Raw genomic sequence first — 18,159 nt, 5'->3', positions numbered from 1 at the left:
TTAAAATATGCTCGAACTCGACTTGACAAATAAGACATGTGACTCGAGTTCAAATTCGAACTTGATTCGTTTATCGCAAATGAGTTGAGCTCGTATGAATTAATAAAATAAAAATATATAATTTTTAATTTTTATTCTTTTAAATTATAAAATAACATATATACCCTTTCCTATCAAATTCAAGCGAGCTACTCAAGTATTAAATGGTTCCAACTTATGCAAATCGTTAATTAATCGGGTAAATTTTTAATTCAAACTCGACTGATTTATGAGAATTGACGAGCCGAATTCGAGGTTTATCAATTAGAACTCAACCGAGTTTTCAAGTTGGTCGTTTTATTTAATAGCCCTAAGCCTCAGTAACTTCAACCTCGTTAACGTACGAAACCAAACATCCTCCCTAGTCAGTAGTAGTCAGTAGTCCCTGCCTGCATGCGAAGTTGCAACAGTGCCATTGGAAGGGAGGACAAGTGGACGGGACAACTGGAGGGGGAAATAGCAAAACGGTACCAGGTGGCCCCCGCTAACGGGGCAAGGTGCAATGCAGATCATTATTTCAGTACTGATATACGACGTCGCTTTTCGTTTTTGTATTTTTTTAAAGATCTTTTCAAGACTGAAGTCTGAAAACTGGTGAAATGGAACCTTTGCAGGCTTTGCCTGCTTACTCCGCCGCGATCACCAGCCACCCATAGAAAGAGAACCTAAAAAACATCTCTCATCCTCCTCTGTTCATCAATCGCAGTCGCAAAGAAAGAGAAAACAGACCCAACCAAACAAAAAAACAAAAACTGAAAAATCATAGAGCTTTTCCAATGGAAGGAACTGGGCAGCGGCTCAGCCGGTTTTATTCCAGATACGGATTAGGCCCAGCTCCATCTGCTCCAGCCTTCACCGGCCCTGTCCGAAAATGGAAGAGGAAGTGGGTTCCTTCAGAGCCCAACAAGAACAATGCCGTCGCCGGCAAGCGTGGCCACCAGCACCAGGAGCAGGACGCACCTAGCCTCCTCCTCTGCCGCTGGACCCCGCTAAACAGCTCCGGTGAGTCGTCGGAGCCCTCTAAGCGCAAGTTCCGCTACACCCCGGTATGGCCCATTTCTCACCCTCTTTACTTCTTATTTTTTATGTTTTGAAGCTTATTTCCTTCTTTTCTCTGGGTTGATCAATGTTTCTAGTGGTTCTGGCCTTCTGATGGTTAGGCATGGTTTTGAAATGGGATTATTATACCGTCTCTTAACTCTCTGTTACTTCGGAACCGCTTAGTTTAACCTAGGGGACAAGGGAAACCAAAAGCCCAGCCAGAAGGAGAGATGGGAAAAAGAAAAGTCTCTTGGTGTAAGTTTTCAACGTGCGAAAACAGGAAACCATTTCTTCAGTTTTTTTTTTCTTTTCCCCTTCATCAAATCAATGTCTCCTCACCTGATCGTTCTGAAAAGTTTTGAGCTTGTGATTGACATCTCATTGAAGATGTTGATGCTTATAAGCGAGGAAAATGGCGAGGCAAAGCAGTGCAAGAAGAATTTGATGTGAACCAAAAAAAACTTGGAAAGGAAAGCAGAATTTAGGCCTATTACTATCTACATTGATCCATATTCTGTGACCTTTAACCTTTTAGGTTATTGCGTTCGAAGAAAAGAAGAAAGAAGCTGTCGAAAGGCTTGACGATGATGCTGCAAGAATTGAAAAGAACCAATCTAGAGCAGATGTGATAATGACTATTGATATGCCCTTTGAGAAGCCGCACTTTAATGATAATTTCGTGGAAGAAATGAAGGTGACTCATTTTAAAATCTGCTTTCTGTTTTGTTTCTTAGCTCACAACCCTCTGGTCTCTGTTACAGATTTTGTTGGCCCTCCATACATTTAGATCATTATTGTCTGCCTGTCTGTCTGTATTCTGTCAACTGAAGACAGAAGAAGCTGCATTTTCCTACATTTGCATTTGATGAAGGACTTGTATATCAGCATTACCATATACTTGAATAACTGCCTTATGAGACCCAAGTATCCTCGCACATGAGGGGCAAAATGATCAAGAAGGAAGTAAAAATTTAGTACGAGAACGCGTATTCTCTACGGTAGAATTTAGACCTGATGCTATAATAGTGGAGAGTATCATTTTGTGTAAAAGGTATACATTTGACACTGCTGAATGGTAGAAAAAACATGTCAAGACTGATATCAGTCCCTAATAACGCCGCCTTTCGAGATTGATCACTTTCCAGAGGTAGCTGCTATGACTTTCATCATGATCTCCCCTTCTCTGATGCAGGAACCTGGTGAGGACCACGCATATTTTGAGAATTTGGATTTGCAGCTTTGACTTAAAGAAGCCATTATGACGGAGTAATAGGGAGAGCAGTTTACTGTATGAGAAGATCTGAGCACTTAAGATGGCCATTTTCGAAAGTTATTTCCCTTGCATTGAGGACTATGAACTGAGAGAGAGTATGCATCACCTCGAAGCCCCTCTTGTAATTATGCTCCACTTAAACCTTCTGCTATTAAGCTCCATGTTTGGCATGTGTACTGCTGGGTCGGCTTCAGGGAAAATCAGCAGTAAATATCTCTAAGTTTTCTTGTTTCCAAACATCCATGGATGTGCTTTGTGCACCACTAGGCGGAGTCCTCTCGTACTCATCAATAGAAGAGAATGGGTCAGAAATCAATATCACCGCCTAGTCCTAGACTGACTCGGGCAATGCCCTGTCTCGGCTTATTAAGCAGACGGGCCAACGGATTTATATTGTCTTTCTAATCCCCCCCCCCCCCCACTTTTTAGCTGTGACAACCTTTGTCGGCAACAACGATTTCAGAGGGACTTCGAGCGAACCCTGATGCTAATCCCGCAGTCCCGTTTCCCATTGTGAGTTCCCTCGTCGTGTATTTGTTTGACTCAGACTATTGATATATCAGAAGTTACCTTAATAGTAATCATTGAATTAAAGATACTTGCCAGTGTTGAATTTGAACCCTCAGTACCCATTGCCCAGGCAAGGTTTGCTCGCCGATAAATAGCTCCGCCATCAACGATCCATCGAGTTGACGGGAAAAAGCAACTAGGAGAAAACGACTTCACTAGGAGCAAAAAAGTTTATCCCTCTAATCAAAATTCCTGTTACAAAACTTCCGAAAAAAAAAAAAAAAAATCCCGTCACAGAGCTTAAGATTTAGACACTGCTGCTCCTAGTGGCGCCATCTCTGCAACGTCACAATAAATGAAAGCTGAAAACAGGAAAGAAATTACGATCTATCCCCTAAAATGGAAAAGATTAGATTGAGCTTATAGGACTGGAACCCCATGGCATTGATCTTCTTCAGACAAGCTCAAGGACTATGCATGCAGTAAGCTATACATTTTGATCAGGTTTCGGAGCTTTGTTCTGCATCGTTTTCCACAGCCCGTGTCACACCAACTTCTGCTGGCCGAATGACCCGGTCATGTAACGTGTATCCGGCCTGCACGATCAAATACAGATATAACATCCTTCACTCCTTCAGGAGGCGTGCGACATAAGTAGTTAAGATAAAACGGGAACCTACGGAAGTAAACATCACTCCAATGATACTTCTGCTTCCTAGTCTAATAATAATAGCTGCTGTAATACTAATTGACCAAAATAAATTTCCAAAACGAAACAAATATGTAGAGGGTTAAATGCACTCATGATGTCAGGCACCATATGACAATAACTTGTTCATCTGTCTAAACGAACATTCATATCTATATCTAAATTGAGAATTCTTCAAATCAGACCAAAATTGTCAAACTTCCCCTCCTGCAGTTCATGAAACCATATTAAATTCATGGAAGGGGCAAAATTGATATATAAAAGTTACCTTCAAAACAACTGCAACAGTGTTGGGAGGCTTGGAAGGATCTGGTACTTGAAAAACGGCATTATGCCTATGTGGATCAAATTCTTCATCTACCGGATCATATTTTTGCAATCCATATTTTTTGAATACCTGAAAGTGATAATTAATCGATATATTTTTAACTGATAAGGCAATGAGGTTAACACTCTATAGATCATGTGATATGGTAATCATTCACTACTCCAATCCATAACATACTATGGTGACGTAAGAGGGAAACTACATGTACATTGCTTAGGGCAAGAAAATCAGACCTCAGCCAGCTGTTTTTCAGTCATTTCAACACCTTGCAGAAGTGTTTTTAGAAGTGGCACAGCTCCAACAGCGTCTTTGGATGCATCAATCTTCAAGAAATTGTCTTTCACAGCCAAAGAAGCCCTACTAAGATTATCTGCAACATCCAATAAGTTCTTGGCAAAATCCTATGACAATACCCAAATAAACAGAATCAGTACTTCTAGATACAAAAACTGTGCTTCAAGAATTCTACACAATGTCTACACAGCTTGGCTGGTTTCCCAGCTTGAAGAATTTTTTTGGGACTTCCTAGTCTTGCATTATTATTTGTTTTTTGCAGAAAAGCGATCCATCTGAGTGGAGCTAAAAATTAATGTACTATGGCTAGTCATACAGGATGTTTTGACATAATTTTTCAGCATACATAAGAAAGGGTGTTTTTATTTTTTTTGGGGAGGGGGGGGGGGGATTTGAAACAGGTTTGCTGTGCATAAGATAACACTGATGCATGTGAGATAAACTAAATATCGTTGTTATAAACCTGAACGGCAAATTTTTTCAGGTTTTCTGCATCACGTTTTGTCCTATCCATGGAATTTTGCATGTCAGCATAAGTACGAAGAGCTTTATCTTGCAATTTCTGCAACTCTTCGTGCTTGATCTTCAATTGTTCTTCCTTCTCCGCCACAAGTTTCACAAGGTCATCCCGCGAGAGATCACCCTCTGAATCTGAATCTGAATCTGAATTAGAAAATGAAAACCATTTAGTTTTTCTTCTCCTTCTTTTGACAGATTGTGATGTGTTAGAGTTAGGCTCCACATTAGAACCTGATACATCTTTTTCGTCCTTAACTTGAGAATCCGTAGAAGCTGATGCTTCAGTTTTATCATGAACTTCTGTTTCTGTACTTGTTCCTGCAGCAGCAGCATCACTTCCATTTTCTGCTCCGGGTTGTGCTGTATCCTTCTCATTATGTTGCGGGGAAGCAGATGATGAAAAACCAAACAGTTGAAATGGAGATCCATTCAGAAAGGAGCGATGTAATAAAGCCACTTGCCCTGAAACCACCTGGAGCAAGAAAATAAGCTGCATTATTGCTTTTTTCTCGTAATAAACTCTTAAAAAACACAAAATAGAACCCTTCTACGTGGAATTCATCCAATTTAAACCAATTATTATACTTCAACCAAAAAAGTATAATCAAGTAACAAAACTTCAGGTAACAGTTTTACACCAATAGATAATTAAGAACAACTGTTGATTAGTGCATGAATTTACCAGAACAAGACAACGTCAGTGCAAAAGTGATAGCCAAACTTTGGTAACTTAAAAGCTTACATTTTCAGGGAGAGTTTAATCTAAGCAAAGGTTGAAAAACAATAAACAAGTCAAACAATTACACTAAAAAAATTCCAAACTAAACAAAACAAGAACATTTCGAATCTCAAAAATTGAACATTTACAACAAAAGAACTGAAAATCCTATCTATATTCAAACGAATCATAAAAATTTAATCTTTAACAAAAGAAACAACAGCAAGACATATAAAAGATCAAATAAAATCATCAAAAACAATTGAGAGAGTCAAACATCAGGAAAGAGAATAACAAATGGTCAAATTAACTAACATGACCGCTTAAACCCTAGCAAAACCCTTTTCACTAAAACCCGTAAAAACGTAAACCAATGTCAAAATTGGATCAGAAGAAGACCTTATTTCGGGGTTCGATAAGGGAGTGGCATTGACTAGAGGGAATGGGGACAAATGGTTGCTCTTGGCGAGCCAAGAGAAGCAACGAGTTGCGGCACTGAGTCACCATGGTTCGAGATGAACGAGCTGCAATTCTACTCACCAACATGACTGAAAGTAGGGATTCTCGGGCAAAATTCGGGATGAAATAGTTAAGATTATAAAAGGCAAAAGCTGTAAGAAGGAAGATGATGGAGAAGGCCTTGAGAAAACAGGGATAGAAAAGCAAGGAGAAGAGGCGTGCTTGGGGAGAAAGAAAAGGTTAGGACTTTGGAATTTGGATGGAAGGTTGGAGAGAAGGAAGTCATTATTGAATGACAAAAATAACCTCAGTTCTATTGCACTTGAATTTTTTTTTTTTTGAAATATTGTGTGATTATTATGTGGTAAAATCTTTCACAAAACCAAATACTCCTGCAAGTAAATCACGTTAAATAATTCTTAAGATTCTCCTCACTAAAAAAGAAGAAAAAAAAAAAGAAGAGGAGAGTATACTTGAGATTTTGGGAAAAAATATTTATTAAAATAATTATATTTATATTCTCTTTTTTTTTTAAGAAATATTCGTACTCTCTTAAGAGTATATAAATAATAAAATGCAGTCTAATTGATAAAATTTTTTATTAAAAAGAGGTAACAGGTTTGGATCATTAAATGAGAAAATAAAAAATTATTGTCGATCCTCTCTAATAAAAAATGTAAGTGATAATATGATACCATGTACCAAGTTGTAACTAGTTGGACTAAAGTTAATATATACTCTTTCTGTAGGCATACTGGGAATCAAGAATTAAAAGGAATAATCAACATAGTAAAATTAAAAAAAAAAGGAAAAAAAAAATCCTATCTGCCTTGGGGAATTTTCGAATGGTTGATACGATTCACGGGGGTAGAAACGTCCAGTTGTTGGAGTTCTAGCAAGAGGTTGGATTAGAAGCATCGAGAAGCTTGGAACTTGTGGTGACGTGATTGGGCCAAAGGCGTTACAAAGTTCATAAGCGTACCACCGATGTAAATGTGGGCTGGCGCCAATTTTGGTACGTACCATTATGTTGCGTCGATTAGATTGCTACTTTTTAGGAATTTTTTTGTTAATATCTTTTTTATATTTTTTAAATTATTTTTTTATTTTACATACATCATATTTTAAAACGTTCTATAACACAATATTACATTTTTTCTTTAAAAACATTCTAAAAAATGCAGTCCAAACAATCTCAAATGTCAAAGGTCTTCTTGAAATTATTAGAAAAGAGATGGATGATTGCTGGCACGCTCAAGCAAAAATGCATAGTTTTCGACTTTTTATAGGAAGAAATGGTAAATTTACTCGGTTAAGTTCTGGAGTAGTTTGGTTTGGGTTGGGTAGTTAAGTTCTTGGGTTGCCTTCAAGAGTTGCTGGCTTTTGGAAGTTAATCTGGGATTAGGGTTAATTGCTTAACAAAAGTCATTACTGGAGTTGACAAAAAAAAACAAACAACTGAAAATTCTGGAGTATTGGGTGTTAGTTAACACTTAGCAGCAGGTGCTCTACAGGCCTAGCTAAGTCCCTGGATTGCCATCAAAAGTTGCCGGCTTTTGGAGGTTAATCTGGGATTAGGGTTAATTGCTTGACAAAAATCATTACTGGAGTTGACAAAAAAGTTCTGGAGTAGTTTAGCACAGGAGAAAATTTTGTGAACTAGTTTTGCTCCAGTCTCTTAGATAGAGGTAAATTGGTGCACCATCTTTTTAAAGCTAACACATTATTATTAGGTGAATTGGCGCCATTTGTTTTAAAATTTCTGTTGTTACTACATTGTTAACAAATAGATGTCAAGGTCTAAACGATCACCAAAAGGATATTAGTAATTAGGTAAATCATGAGGCTTCAGTCACAAATCCTCCACCTTCCTCTTTCCTTGTGTAAGGTTTAGGATCTCTTCATTATTTAATGAAAACAAAAAAAAAGATCAGAAGAAAAAAGGGTCAAATTGATACCGGTGTTTTCCAACCCATATGGAATTTTTTCAGAAATCATTCAAAATCCAAAAGAATTTGGTAGGAGTTCAATGGCTTGTTTTGTTCTCTGATTTTCGTGATACTTGATACGTTATATTTATATGCAGTTTCAGTACATGCTCATTCTCTATCAAAACCCAAGTTATTTTAGATTTTCACGTTCAAATTCGCCATATTTTCAGGTGCAGCAAGAGTCTTCAGCATCTATATATAGTGAGGCCTTGAACTGTGTGTAATGTTTAGAAGTGATTTGACGTTAAATTGAATGTATCTTTTGGGTTTTGACACTGTGGAAGGAAGAGAGCTGACCGCAAATTGTCATCGCATTCATGCAAACCCCATACAATCACTTAGTAACGTCAAATTAACAGATCAGAGCAGAGCATATGAAGCAAGCAATAGAGAAAATTTTTCTAGCACTTTATGCGCAGACATAACCCACAAGTACACGCTTCAAATCAATGAAGTAGCTCAATCAAACCAGCAATCCTGAACCTGATGAAAAGAACGCAATAAAATCCCGAGGGCAAAACCCGAAACAAAAACATAAAATGCTATCAAATCGGGGGTCAGTAATGGAAGAAGATTGTAGTAAATCCGAATGGAGGTTGTCTAACACCGTAAAAGCCTGTCCAGCCATAATATTGGTACCCATAACCTTCGTCGTGATGATGACGGCCCCCATGATAATCGTGATGATGACATTGGAACCCACAGTGCTGATGAGCATACATGTCCTCCTCTTGATGAGGCGTCACAAAGTGAAGTTGGTCATCACCATCATCAGAATTCAAGCAGTCATCTTTATGGACAAACACTTGCTCTTCCTCCGCATCAGATTCAGACTCAGACTCAGAGTCGGTACTGTCAGGAAATGTTACGGTATATTCTTGATCAGGACACAAGCACCCTTCAGGCACCTTCGATAATTCATCAGCACCAGAGTCGGAGTCGGAGTCAGGAAACGTTACAATATAGTCCAACACATGACTCTCTTTCTCCTTCTCCTCCTCCTCCTGCTCCTCGTCTTCCTCTTCCTCTGCATCTTCCTCCTCGTCTTCGGTGTCGTCGGCACCACTAGAATCTGTTGAGTATTGAATGGGAAGTGGACAGAAAACTGGTGGTACACTCTTTGGTGAATGAATTGCAGCCGGTGTATGATCGGCGTGATCACTTTCGCTAGGAGAAGAGACGGAAACACGAGGGGTGGGCGGATTAGAGGTTCTGTCGATTTTGAAAATTTTGCCTAAGTTGCAAGCCATCATAAATTGGTGTATTTTGGCTCCAACGTTGGCCATCAGATCCTTCAAGGCCTTCTTTGGATGCAAAAGGGTTTTTGTCGATCTAAGAAACGACATATTTGGTGACCACAGAGAAGGTGAATATCTATTGAATAGGGCGGAAACGGTGATAACGTAAATTTGGTATGATATCGTTTACATATACAACATATTCGGACTCCAGCCATCTTTTGGTATGTTCTCAATACAAAATATTGAGCAGCATTAATATTTTTTGGTATGTTCTTACGCTTACGCGGTGGAAGAGTGGAATACCATCAATTATGAGAAGGCAAATCTTGGTAAATTTTGTATCTTTGTTAAGATTTCTCTTGTTTCCTTTTACGCCATGTATATGAGAAAAAGGAAATGTACTTGAAAACGCTGAGCTTAGCAGCAGTCTCTGGGTAGGAACCATATCAGTTTTGTAAATGGAATTATATATTATTTTTGTAAGAATGCCAAGAAAATCAAAAGACAATACAATCTGAATAATTATTCATGTCACTGCTAATTTCACACTAGCTCGCCTAATCGAAGCGTACAGCGTCGTAGTTTTCCGCATAAATCATGTTTATGCGTCAGAAGAAGTTGAACGTGTGGGCGGCCAATCTAGCAAATCGTCAGCAATATTCTTCTGATTTCTCTTACCCAAAAAAACTGCTGTAATTTGATAGCAGACATATGCATATCAATCATATGGATTCCGGAAATTCTTGAGAAGTTCTGGGATATCGTATCCAAGCATATCATCAACAGATTGTATCATTTTAGGCTTCAATTTCTCGAACTTATCAATGCTATATCCACTCAGGACCTCCCGAAAGTGTTCAACATTCGGAAAATCCCCTGCTGGCAGATGGAACTCCCTCTGAACCTGTTGGCAAACGAGAGATAAACATAATCGTGATATTTCTCTGTACAATTGTGATATTTCTTTGGTCCAATGTGAGCACCTGTGAAAATAACGCATAAAATGATCAGAAAGGTCCTATCTTCTGAGGAGATATTAGAGTAGATACGCAGACTCCGCATGAAGGTCTATATACCTGGATAACTCGTTTTGAGCAGATGTTTAATGAATGTTGTTTTCCCAGTTGAGTATTGACCCAAAAACCATCACCATGGGCTTAGCATCAAAATCGCTATTTGTCTAGGGAAAGGAACAATCCAGTCAACTATGATTTCAGTTAATTAAGACAATTGAATCACAACCATATCCAATCCCTCAAGTGAAGAACAAAGCAGATGCATGACTCACCAACAAAGGGGGAACAAAATCATTGAAACGATATGTTGCTTCCAATGGCTTCAGTTTTTGGACGTACAACTTCTTCAATCCATCAATAATTGATGTAACACAGCTTAGAGACACCTGACAGGACACAAAGCAAAAGCAAAGCTCATTATAGGACCCAAAACAATAAGTAAAGTGTGTTTACAAACAAATGGCCATTTGTTAATGATGCAAATTTAATCATCAAGAGACAAGTTCTTGCACATTAAGAAGTGCTCTTTGTGGAATAGTGTTCAAGTCCTACTAGCATACTAGTTGATGTACTACGGTACATATCAAACTTTTTCGTCATCTTGTCATGTACTAGAGTCCTATGGCAGCTTCGATAATGTCCTCACACGAAATATCAAATCTTCCAGTCTGACCTCTCTACAGCCCCAAATCCATTCTGTTTATCATCTCGTTGCATCACATTACTTTGAAACATAATAGAGAGTATTGTAAAACAGTTTACCCAACACTAGAAATAAAAGTCTATAAAGAGAACAGAAAATGCAAAGAATTAAATAACATGGATCGTGTAAACTGTATCGATGCAAAAAGTATAGGAAAAAGTGCAATATTTCATCCTTTAGAGACAAAGTAATTGTTACAATGCACCTTCTTTGCAGACTTTGATGAAAGAACTCTCCATTTTCCTTCGATATTGGTTGACCGTTTTACACTTGGTTTTAAAGATAAAAATCAGGTTTTTCTTGTATTATTAAACCCCACTTTAGAGTCTCGATTTACGAGTAATTAAGACTCATTTTCATGATATTCTATTAGATTGCACTAAAGTACAATCTTCCTTGATAATTGGGGGTTTTAAGCGATAGTGTGTGATAGATAATTAATGTGTGCTCAGCCATTCAAGGGGACCTTCAAGAGGACCTCACAACAGACGCTTAAACACTTGAATTGTGCACCACTCTCTCTCATTTTGACTAGGTGAGTGTCAAGTGTATGTGAACTTGTTACGTGCTTAATCGTTATTAGTGATTAAATATTTTGAAAATGCTGAGTCGAGTGTGTACTTTACTGCACTCGTTCTCATTTAAGTGAAGTGTACTTGAATTACTTGAAGTGAATTGCTTGAAGTGACTTGTTAAGTGAATTAAGTGAAGTGTTTCAATGATTAATTATGCTATGGCTGCATAAGTCTATTGGAGTGAATCTCCTCGACTCCTAGTGATACTAGTGGGGGACGCCCAAATCTCATCGGCCGACCTTGCGACTCGAGCCGGCATGGGCTCGGTCGAGAAGCTTGGTGAGTCATGAGAAACGTGTATGAGTTTGATCTAATGGGGAGATCTTGTTTGGCATACTCGAGCAGTATCGCCTATAACAAAAGAACGTGCGGGCCCGGAGCAGGGGAAGTACAGGTGAAAGGAGAACGAGTAAGTGAAGTTCTACGGATTATAACCTACCCGATTGATGGAGTGTCAACTCATGGAGGTTCCGGATCGTGCAAGTGGAAAATAGCTCCTGAGAGCTCTTATATCCTTGAATTGTTTCTGTTTACTTTTCTCACTCGAATTGTAATTACTTGGATATTACTGTTTTACTTGCTAAATTGGGATTGCTACTTGAACTATGTGCCTGCATGTGTGTTTCTTGGCCTCACGAGGAATCGTTCACCAGTAGATTTGTTTTCCTTAACAGGTGGATTGGATGATTTTGGAAAAACCGACTAGGTTATACTTTTGATTGGAATCTTGGTTGTAAATGTTTAGTCGACTTTTAATGGTTGTATTTGGAACTTGATGTATCTTTTGAGAACGTGATGTAAGATTTGGATATTCAGTTAAAGAAGTAACTTTTCTTCATTCTAGACTTGTATTATTTGGTACGTACCATTAAGTTTGAATTGAATTGTCCTGAGCCCTGGCGAGAGCTGGACAGGCGTCCCGCGGATACCCTTGGATTCGCCCTTGGGAGAAGTGGGGGCGTCACAATTTCAATGATTAAGAGAGAAAGTCTCTTTGAACTCGATTTGAACTTGTGGTTTTGAGTGTGGGTAACAAGAGGATATTTTTCTTATTTGCCTTGGTCGAGTACCTAGGTAACAGTGATTGTACATTTCTCAGGTGGTCACGTGGATGCCGAGGAGCTTGTCTAATCTCTTGCTCTTGTTATTGCCTTGCCCTTGACTTTTGGTGAGTGTCAAGTGCATGTTTCATTTTATTATGATTGAAATGATAATTGTACAAGTGCTATGTGAATCCTTAACTTGCCGAGGTGGGGGTGTACTTTATCGCCCTCATTCTCTCTCTCTTGAATGCTTGTTACTTGAAAAATGAATGTGTATGACTTGCACTTGTACTTGAACATGTTTAACTCGTGAGCATTGAGCTGCAGCATGTACCACACCCTATTCGGGTAGGAGGTGCCTCTCATCCCGACTCAGTGCTATGAACGATTCTAAGTCGATTGGAGTGTTGTCACATTGACCAATCATGCTTGTAAGGAAGCCCCAACCCATTGGCTAACCTCGTAACTCGAGCCGGTAAGGGCTTGGTCGAGAAGTTTTGTGAACCTTGAAAAATGATATAGCTTGATCTTTTGAGATCTCGCTTGGCATACTCGAATAGTATCGCCACTATATGAATGTTTGGTTTCGGATCCGAGTGGGTGTTATGTTGGATGGAGGAAGTAAGTGGAGTGCTACGGTCATGTTGTTTCTTGAGTTGACGGAGAGTCAACCCCAAATGGCTTGAATTGGTCGAGACGTGGAAATCGCTCCTGAGAGCTCCTGTATCCTTCCATGTGTGTTTATTTCCTACTTGTGCACTTAAATGAAAGTTCATGTTAAAGTTGCTTTCAAGTATGCTATTTGATTAATTGGTGCTACTTGCTTGCTTGCTTGATTTTCTTGGCCTCACTGAGCGTTAGCTCATCCCTTTAAATTTGTTTCCTTAACAGGACTTGGAGGTGGAAGTTGGTGATTCTAGTCTAGTGGCTTTTGGTGAAGCTAGTATACCTTTTGGATGATATTGGAGACTTTTAAAGTGTAAATTTTGTTATACTTGGGTATTTTGGATTGTAATTGTAAATGCTAGCCTTAGGAGTTGTGGCTTGTATATATGAAGTATTTGTTAATTATAAGTCGATGGTTGGCTTGTGGTTCTTTATTAAGCTAGAATGAATGCGTGAGTCCTGACGAGAGTTGGGCAGGCATTTCGCTGATACCCTAGGGTTCGCTCTAAGGAGAGGTGGGGGCGTCACAGAAAGTGGTAGAGATTGGGGTTAATATGTTTCAAATTATTTTTAGAAATAGGTATGATAAGGATAGGGTACATAATGGTAGACCATGAGTGTTTGATAATCTACCATTTGTTGTTCTCCCGTGGAAATAAAAAATTGAACTAGATGAGGTGCATTCACAAAAACATGGATTTGGGTTTAAATGTGGAGTCTGCCTATTGATTGGGTCACTAAAACTATTGGGAAGAAAATAGGAATGGTTTTCAATGTTGTTAGGGAGGTTATTATCTCGAATAAGAGGGAGAGAGGAAAGGATGAGGAGCATATGAAAGTCCTAGTGGAAGCAGATATAAATCAACCTATACTAAGAGGTACTACACTTAAAATGGGTGGCAAAACTAAGTGGATTGAATTTAAATACGAGAAGTGCCCTGACTTTTGTTATTGCTATGGGATTATGGGACATAATGAGAAGAATTGTAAGGCTAAAGGGTTTAATATGAATAGAGAAACACAGAATGGTGCTTGGCTGAGAGCTTTTTTTTTTTTTTTTTTTTTATAACAAGAATATAACCCCATATTATTGAAACAAAAATAACGAGAATACACGTACAGGATAGGGCATACCCTACCTTCTTCGCAAGCGAAAATTACAAACACCCAATATATCTAAATGAACTAACACTCCAGACAACTTAGGCAAAACATGTCACGCATGAAACAGCATAAAGGAGCCAGACAAAGCTGAGAATGCTACCAGGGAGTCTCCCATCATATTTGCTTCCCGGAAGCAGTGTATGACCGAAACTACAAGAGAATTAAAAAAAAAAAGAATCTTCCATATCACCAAACAAATAGATGGAGGACTTATAGATCTAGAAACCAGAATATTCCATAGAACTTTAGAATCCATTTCCACCATAATACGGGAGAACCCTTCAAAGCACAAATTTCAAGCCCCGTGCAAAGAGCCCGAGCCTCTGCCTACAAGGAAGAAATAGAACCATAATACTCTGTAAACGCAAACACCAAATCACCATTCGAATCTCTAAGAATCCTACCACCACCATCTGGCCCCGGATTCTCATGCGATGAGCCTTCTGTATTTAGCTTAAAATACCCATCCAATGGCCCTAACCAAACAATTGAGATTGATGTAACCATCATGGCAAATTTTGTAACCGACGCACTAAATCTTGCCAAGAAAGCCTAAGGGTAGCAATTTAGCTCTAACCATGAAGATCAATTCAGATGTAATCTAGAAAATGATTTGGCAAAAATTGAGAGTCACCTAATCAAAACAAGCTTTATTCCTAAAATGCCAAATGAACCAGAAAAGTACTAATGGCGCCACATTAAATACCCAACGTAGTTTGGAATTTGACATTCCTAACAACTAACAATTCAGCAGACATTGTTTGACCTCAGTGTTAGACCTAAAGATACCCAATGGAGCTTCAAAATGTCTCCAAACCTAGTTAGAAAGATCACTTGTAACAAAAAGATAATGAATCGAGTCATTATCCGGAGACAAACAACAATAGCACTACTACCCCTAAAATCCCTAAAATCCCTGTGAGAGCTAGTAACTCTAAAATCCCTACTAAGAAACATAGTGTTGCTAAGTATACGGAAACGAGTAGTAGGGAAGAGTTGCATCAACTAAAAGATATGGAAGGAAGCTCAAAGCAGCTCCTACTAACTTGGCAGATAAATGAAAATGATGGTATCACTAAGGAAAGCAGCTCAGATAGGAGAGAGGAAATTGTCAAGGGTCCTGAGGTTTTGGAGAAAACTTTAAAAGAGGGAAGTGTGAAACAGATAAAGTACCTAGATAAGAGAGTGGGTGAAGATTAAGAACCAGGGGGCATAGAGAAATATCCTAATATGAAATTCAGAATGGACGAAACTAATTTTGATAAGCAGGATGGTAATTTAAATTCTGGTAGAATTGAGGAGTGGAATAAGATAAAGGAATGCAATATAACGTGGATAGATGGACTCACTGGGGATAAGAATGAACAAGGAAAGCTTTGGAGGAGGTAGGGTGGAGGTCGAGTTATCTAAGGAATTGAAAGAAAGCAAGAGTCAAAAAATAGGAAAATACAAAGGAAATAAAGGATAGAAAAGACTGGTCCAAGTGGTACAGAAGAGGATGCCATTGGTACAAAAAAATGATGGAATGGAACTGGAAAAGGAGAATGGTAAGAGGAAGCAAGGGATTAAAGAAGGGAAGGAGAATGAAGGAGAACCGGAAGGAAACCATTAAAGAAGTAGAAAGGTGGCTATGGAACCTAGGGAGATAACAAAGCTAAAAGTGGTGGAGCCCAACCTAAATGGGGCTCCCAATTCTCTAGTGTGGAACTGTCAAGGTGCTAAAAGTCCCTTGACAGTTTTCCAACTTAAGGAGATTGCCAATCTCTGCTCCCTAGAGTTAATCCTTCTATCTAAAACTAAGAGCAAGAAATGTTTCATGAGTAAAGTTATGATAAAATTAAAGTATGACAAATTGTTTGTAGTAGATCCTGTGAGTAGGTCAGGGGATTTGACTGTTATATGGAATAAAGAATTAAAAGTGTGCAAAGTGCAGTTCACTAATTTTACTGTAAAGTTGCTAATTGAAGAAAATAGCAGAAAATCTAAGTGGTGGTTAATTTGTAGTTATGCAAGTAGTAATGAGCAATTGAGAAAGAAGCAATTAGGGACAAAATTGGGTGATGCTGGGGATATGATTGATATTTTGAACAGTGATGAGAAGTGGAATGGTGTCAAGAGGCCTGAAAGTAGTTTCAAAATGTTTAAAGAGTTTATCTGCAACAATCAAGTAATAGATATAGGGTATGATGGTATCCTAGAACATGGAACAATAATTGGGAAGATGAAGGGGAAATCAAGGAAAGGTTAGATATTGTGCGACAGAGGTTGGAGAAAGAACAGTAAGGCAAAGTGTTTACATATTCATAATTAGGCTTCATGCCACTGTATGTTGATGCTGGACACTGATCCTTGGAGTAAAAAGGGAAAGAAGAGGTTTTATTTTGATAGAAATTGGCTTAAGAATAAAGAAGTAGGGTATATTGTCAGTAAAGCTTAAAGTAAAGAGCAGTATGGATCCAGGTTTTTCAAACTTCAACATAAGATAAAAGTGTGGGATAGCTTTGTTGGAGTGAAATAGATAGAAAAACAACAATTCCAAGAAGAAAATTCAGATATTGAAATGGGAACTAGTAGAACTTTAAAATGGGAATCAAATTAACAATAGAGAGAAGAGGAATGAATTGAGAAAGGATCTGATAGAAGCTTACAAAAGAGAGGAAATATACTAGGGATAGAAGGCTAGAATCAATTGGCTTAAGGAAGGGGACAAGAATCCTAAGTACTTTCATTCTATAGTCGAGGGAAGGAGGAAAAGAAATAGTATCTCAGCTCTTCAAAAGAAGGATGGAAACTGGTTCAACTCATTAGAGGAGATTGAAGGAGAAATTACGGAGTATTTCAAAAACTTGTTCCTTCTAATAATCCTCGGCACTTTGAATCAATTTTGGATGGCATTTCTTAGGTGATTACTGGACAGATGAACTCCAAGCTTGTTAGGCTTGTGTCTGAAATGGAAATTAGGAAAGCTATTTTTTCTTTGCAGCCAAACAAAGCCCTAGGGCCAGATGGTATGCCACCTACATTTTTTCAACATTTCTGGTCTGTTATTAAAATTGATCTTATAAATGCCATTTTTAGTTTCTTTCATTTAGGAAACTTGTTAACTACTATTATGAAACTATCATTACTCTTATTCCCATGGTAGAGTATCCTGTGTCAATGTCTCAATTCAGACCTATAACTCTATGTAATTTGGTGTATAGGATCATTTCAAAATTCTTGATTAATAGGTTGAAGTGATACGAATCCCATTGATGACGAAATTCGCAACAATGAACCTCGGATTGATGGTGTTATTCATAGGTTTGAATTGGGTGAAATTTCCTGGCCAAAATTCCAGATTTCTATCAACTGTTGAAGCTTCCAGCGAGTTGGTGTCTTTTGCTAGTGTTATTGTTGCGTCTTTACTAGTACATAGAGTTGATTCTCTTGAGTTCATTCCAGTAGTTTTTAGTCATAAATTCCAGCCATTTATAGCCTTAAACACGTCCTTCAAGTCCGGTTTATCAACTACAACAATTTTCAGATTTATAGTCATTCTTTGAACAAGTCGTGTTCACTAGTTATTAAGTCGTTAATTTGTAGCTTCTTTCTAATAGATTTCCAGTTTTCTTATTGTTTCCAAAGTTGAGTTTTTCATCCAAATTTCCAAAATTCGTGCCTTTTCTTTGTGTCACTAAGTACACTTATTAGTTGGCTACACCAAGGGGCTTGATAACAGAGTTGTTCGTGACACTTGAAGGCAAATTGATGTGTGCACGGATGGCGAGATGGATGGCGGCCTTGACTCAAGGCTTTCATAGAGACATTGAAGGCTTGAAGTTGTCTACACATTGATCCAAGTCAATGAAGCATCAAGTAATGTTAGTC

At 38.4% G+C, this 18,159-nt stretch overlaps 2 protein-coding genes and 1 long non-coding RNA gene across 6 annotated transcripts; 1 reads left to right on the top strand and 2 right to left on the bottom strand.

Moving 5' to 3' along the window:
- The first annotated feature begins 620 nt into the window (after positions 1-620).
- On the top strand, positions 621-2,584 carry LOC113690553 (uncharacterized). Its single transcript, XM_027208515.2, has 3 exons — positions 621-1,085; positions 1,616-1,774; positions 2,273-2,584. Exons 1-3 carry the CDS (start codon positions 816-818, stop codon positions 2,321-2,323), a joined length of 480 nt encoding a protein of 159 aa, XP_027064316.1. The 5' UTR covers positions 621-815; the 3' UTR covers positions 2,324-2,584.
- Positions 2,585-3,079: 495 nt separating this feature from the next.
- On the bottom strand, positions 3,080-6,151 carry LOC113690479 (grpE protein homolog 1, mitochondrial). 3 transcript variants are annotated; one of them, XM_027208398.2, is made up of 6 exons: positions 5,831-6,150; positions 4,945-5,185; positions 4,658-4,851; positions 4,134-4,301; positions 3,841-3,969; positions 3,080-3,459 (listed from the first exon to the last, which is right to left on the bottom strand). In XM_027208398.2, exons 1-6 carry the CDS (start codon positions 5,975-5,977, stop codon positions 3,364-3,366), a joined length of 975 nt encoding a protein of 324 aa, XP_027064199.1. In that variant the 5' UTR covers positions 5,978-6,150; the 3' UTR covers positions 3,080-3,363. The 3 variants fall into 3 exon arrangements, with proteins under 3 accessions (XP_027064199.1, XP_027064198.1, XP_027064197.1); XM_027208397.2 differs by having other exon boundaries at positions 4,658-4,857; positions 5,831-6,148; XM_027208396.2 differs by having other exon boundaries at positions 4,658-5,185; positions 5,831-6,151.
- A 3,421-nt stretch (positions 6,152-9,572) lies between these two features.
- Positions 9,573-11,068, bottom strand: LOC113690446 (uncharacterized). 2 transcript variants are annotated; one of them, XR_011818696.1, is made up of 4 exons: positions 11,047-11,068; positions 10,411-10,524; positions 10,199-10,302; positions 9,573-10,105 (listed from the first exon to the last, which is right to left on the bottom strand). It is a non-coding gene; the product is annotated as an uncharacterized lncRNA (long non-coding RNA). The 2 variants fall into 2 exon arrangements; XR_011818695.1 differs by lacking the exon at positions 11,047-11,068 and having other exon boundaries at positions 10,411-11,027.
- Between the last annotated feature and the right edge of the window lie 7,091 nt (positions 11,069-18,159).

This window comes from Coffea arabica, chromosome 7e (assembly GCF_036785885.1).
Source record: "Coffea arabica cultivar ET-39 chromosome 7e, Coffea Arabica ET-39 HiFi, whole genome shotgun sequence".
NCBI classification, from domain to species: Eukaryota; Viridiplantae; Streptophyta; class Magnoliopsida; order Gentianales; family Rubiaceae; genus Coffea; species Coffea arabica.
Note: the sequence above shows the minus strand (reverse complement) of the source record. Positions and strands in the feature narration are given on the sequence as shown.

What these genes read in the sequence shown, in the direction of transcription:
- LOC113690479 (XM_027208396.2), bottom strand. Translation starts at nt 5,977, where the DNA reads ATGTTGGTGAGTAGAATTGCAGCTCGTTCATCTCGAACCATGGTGACT. An exon ending in CTGAAAAACAGCTGGCTGAG is followed by an intron (nt 3,970 to 4,133) that starts GTCTGATTTTCT and finishes TATCACTTTCAG; the next exon opens with GTATTCAAAAAATATGGATT. An exon ending in CTGTTGCAGTTGTTTTGAAG is followed by an intron (nt 3,460 to 3,840) that starts GTAACTTTTATA and finishes TTGATCGTGCAG; the next exon opens with GCCGGATACACGTTACATGA.
- LOC113690553 (XM_027208515.2), top strand. Translation starts at nt 816, where the DNA reads ATGGAAGGAACTGGGCAGCGGCTCAGCCGGTTTTATTCCAGATACGGA. An exon ending in GCAAGTTCCGCTACACCCCG is followed by an intron (nt 1,086 to 1,615) that starts GTATGGCCCATT and finishes TTAACCTTTTAG; the next exon opens with GTTATTGCGTTCGAAGAAAA. An exon ending in ATTTCGTGGAAGAAATGAAG is followed by an intron (nt 1,775 to 2,272) that starts GTGACTCATTTT and finishes TCTCTGATGCAG; the next exon opens with GAACCTGGTGAGGACCACGC.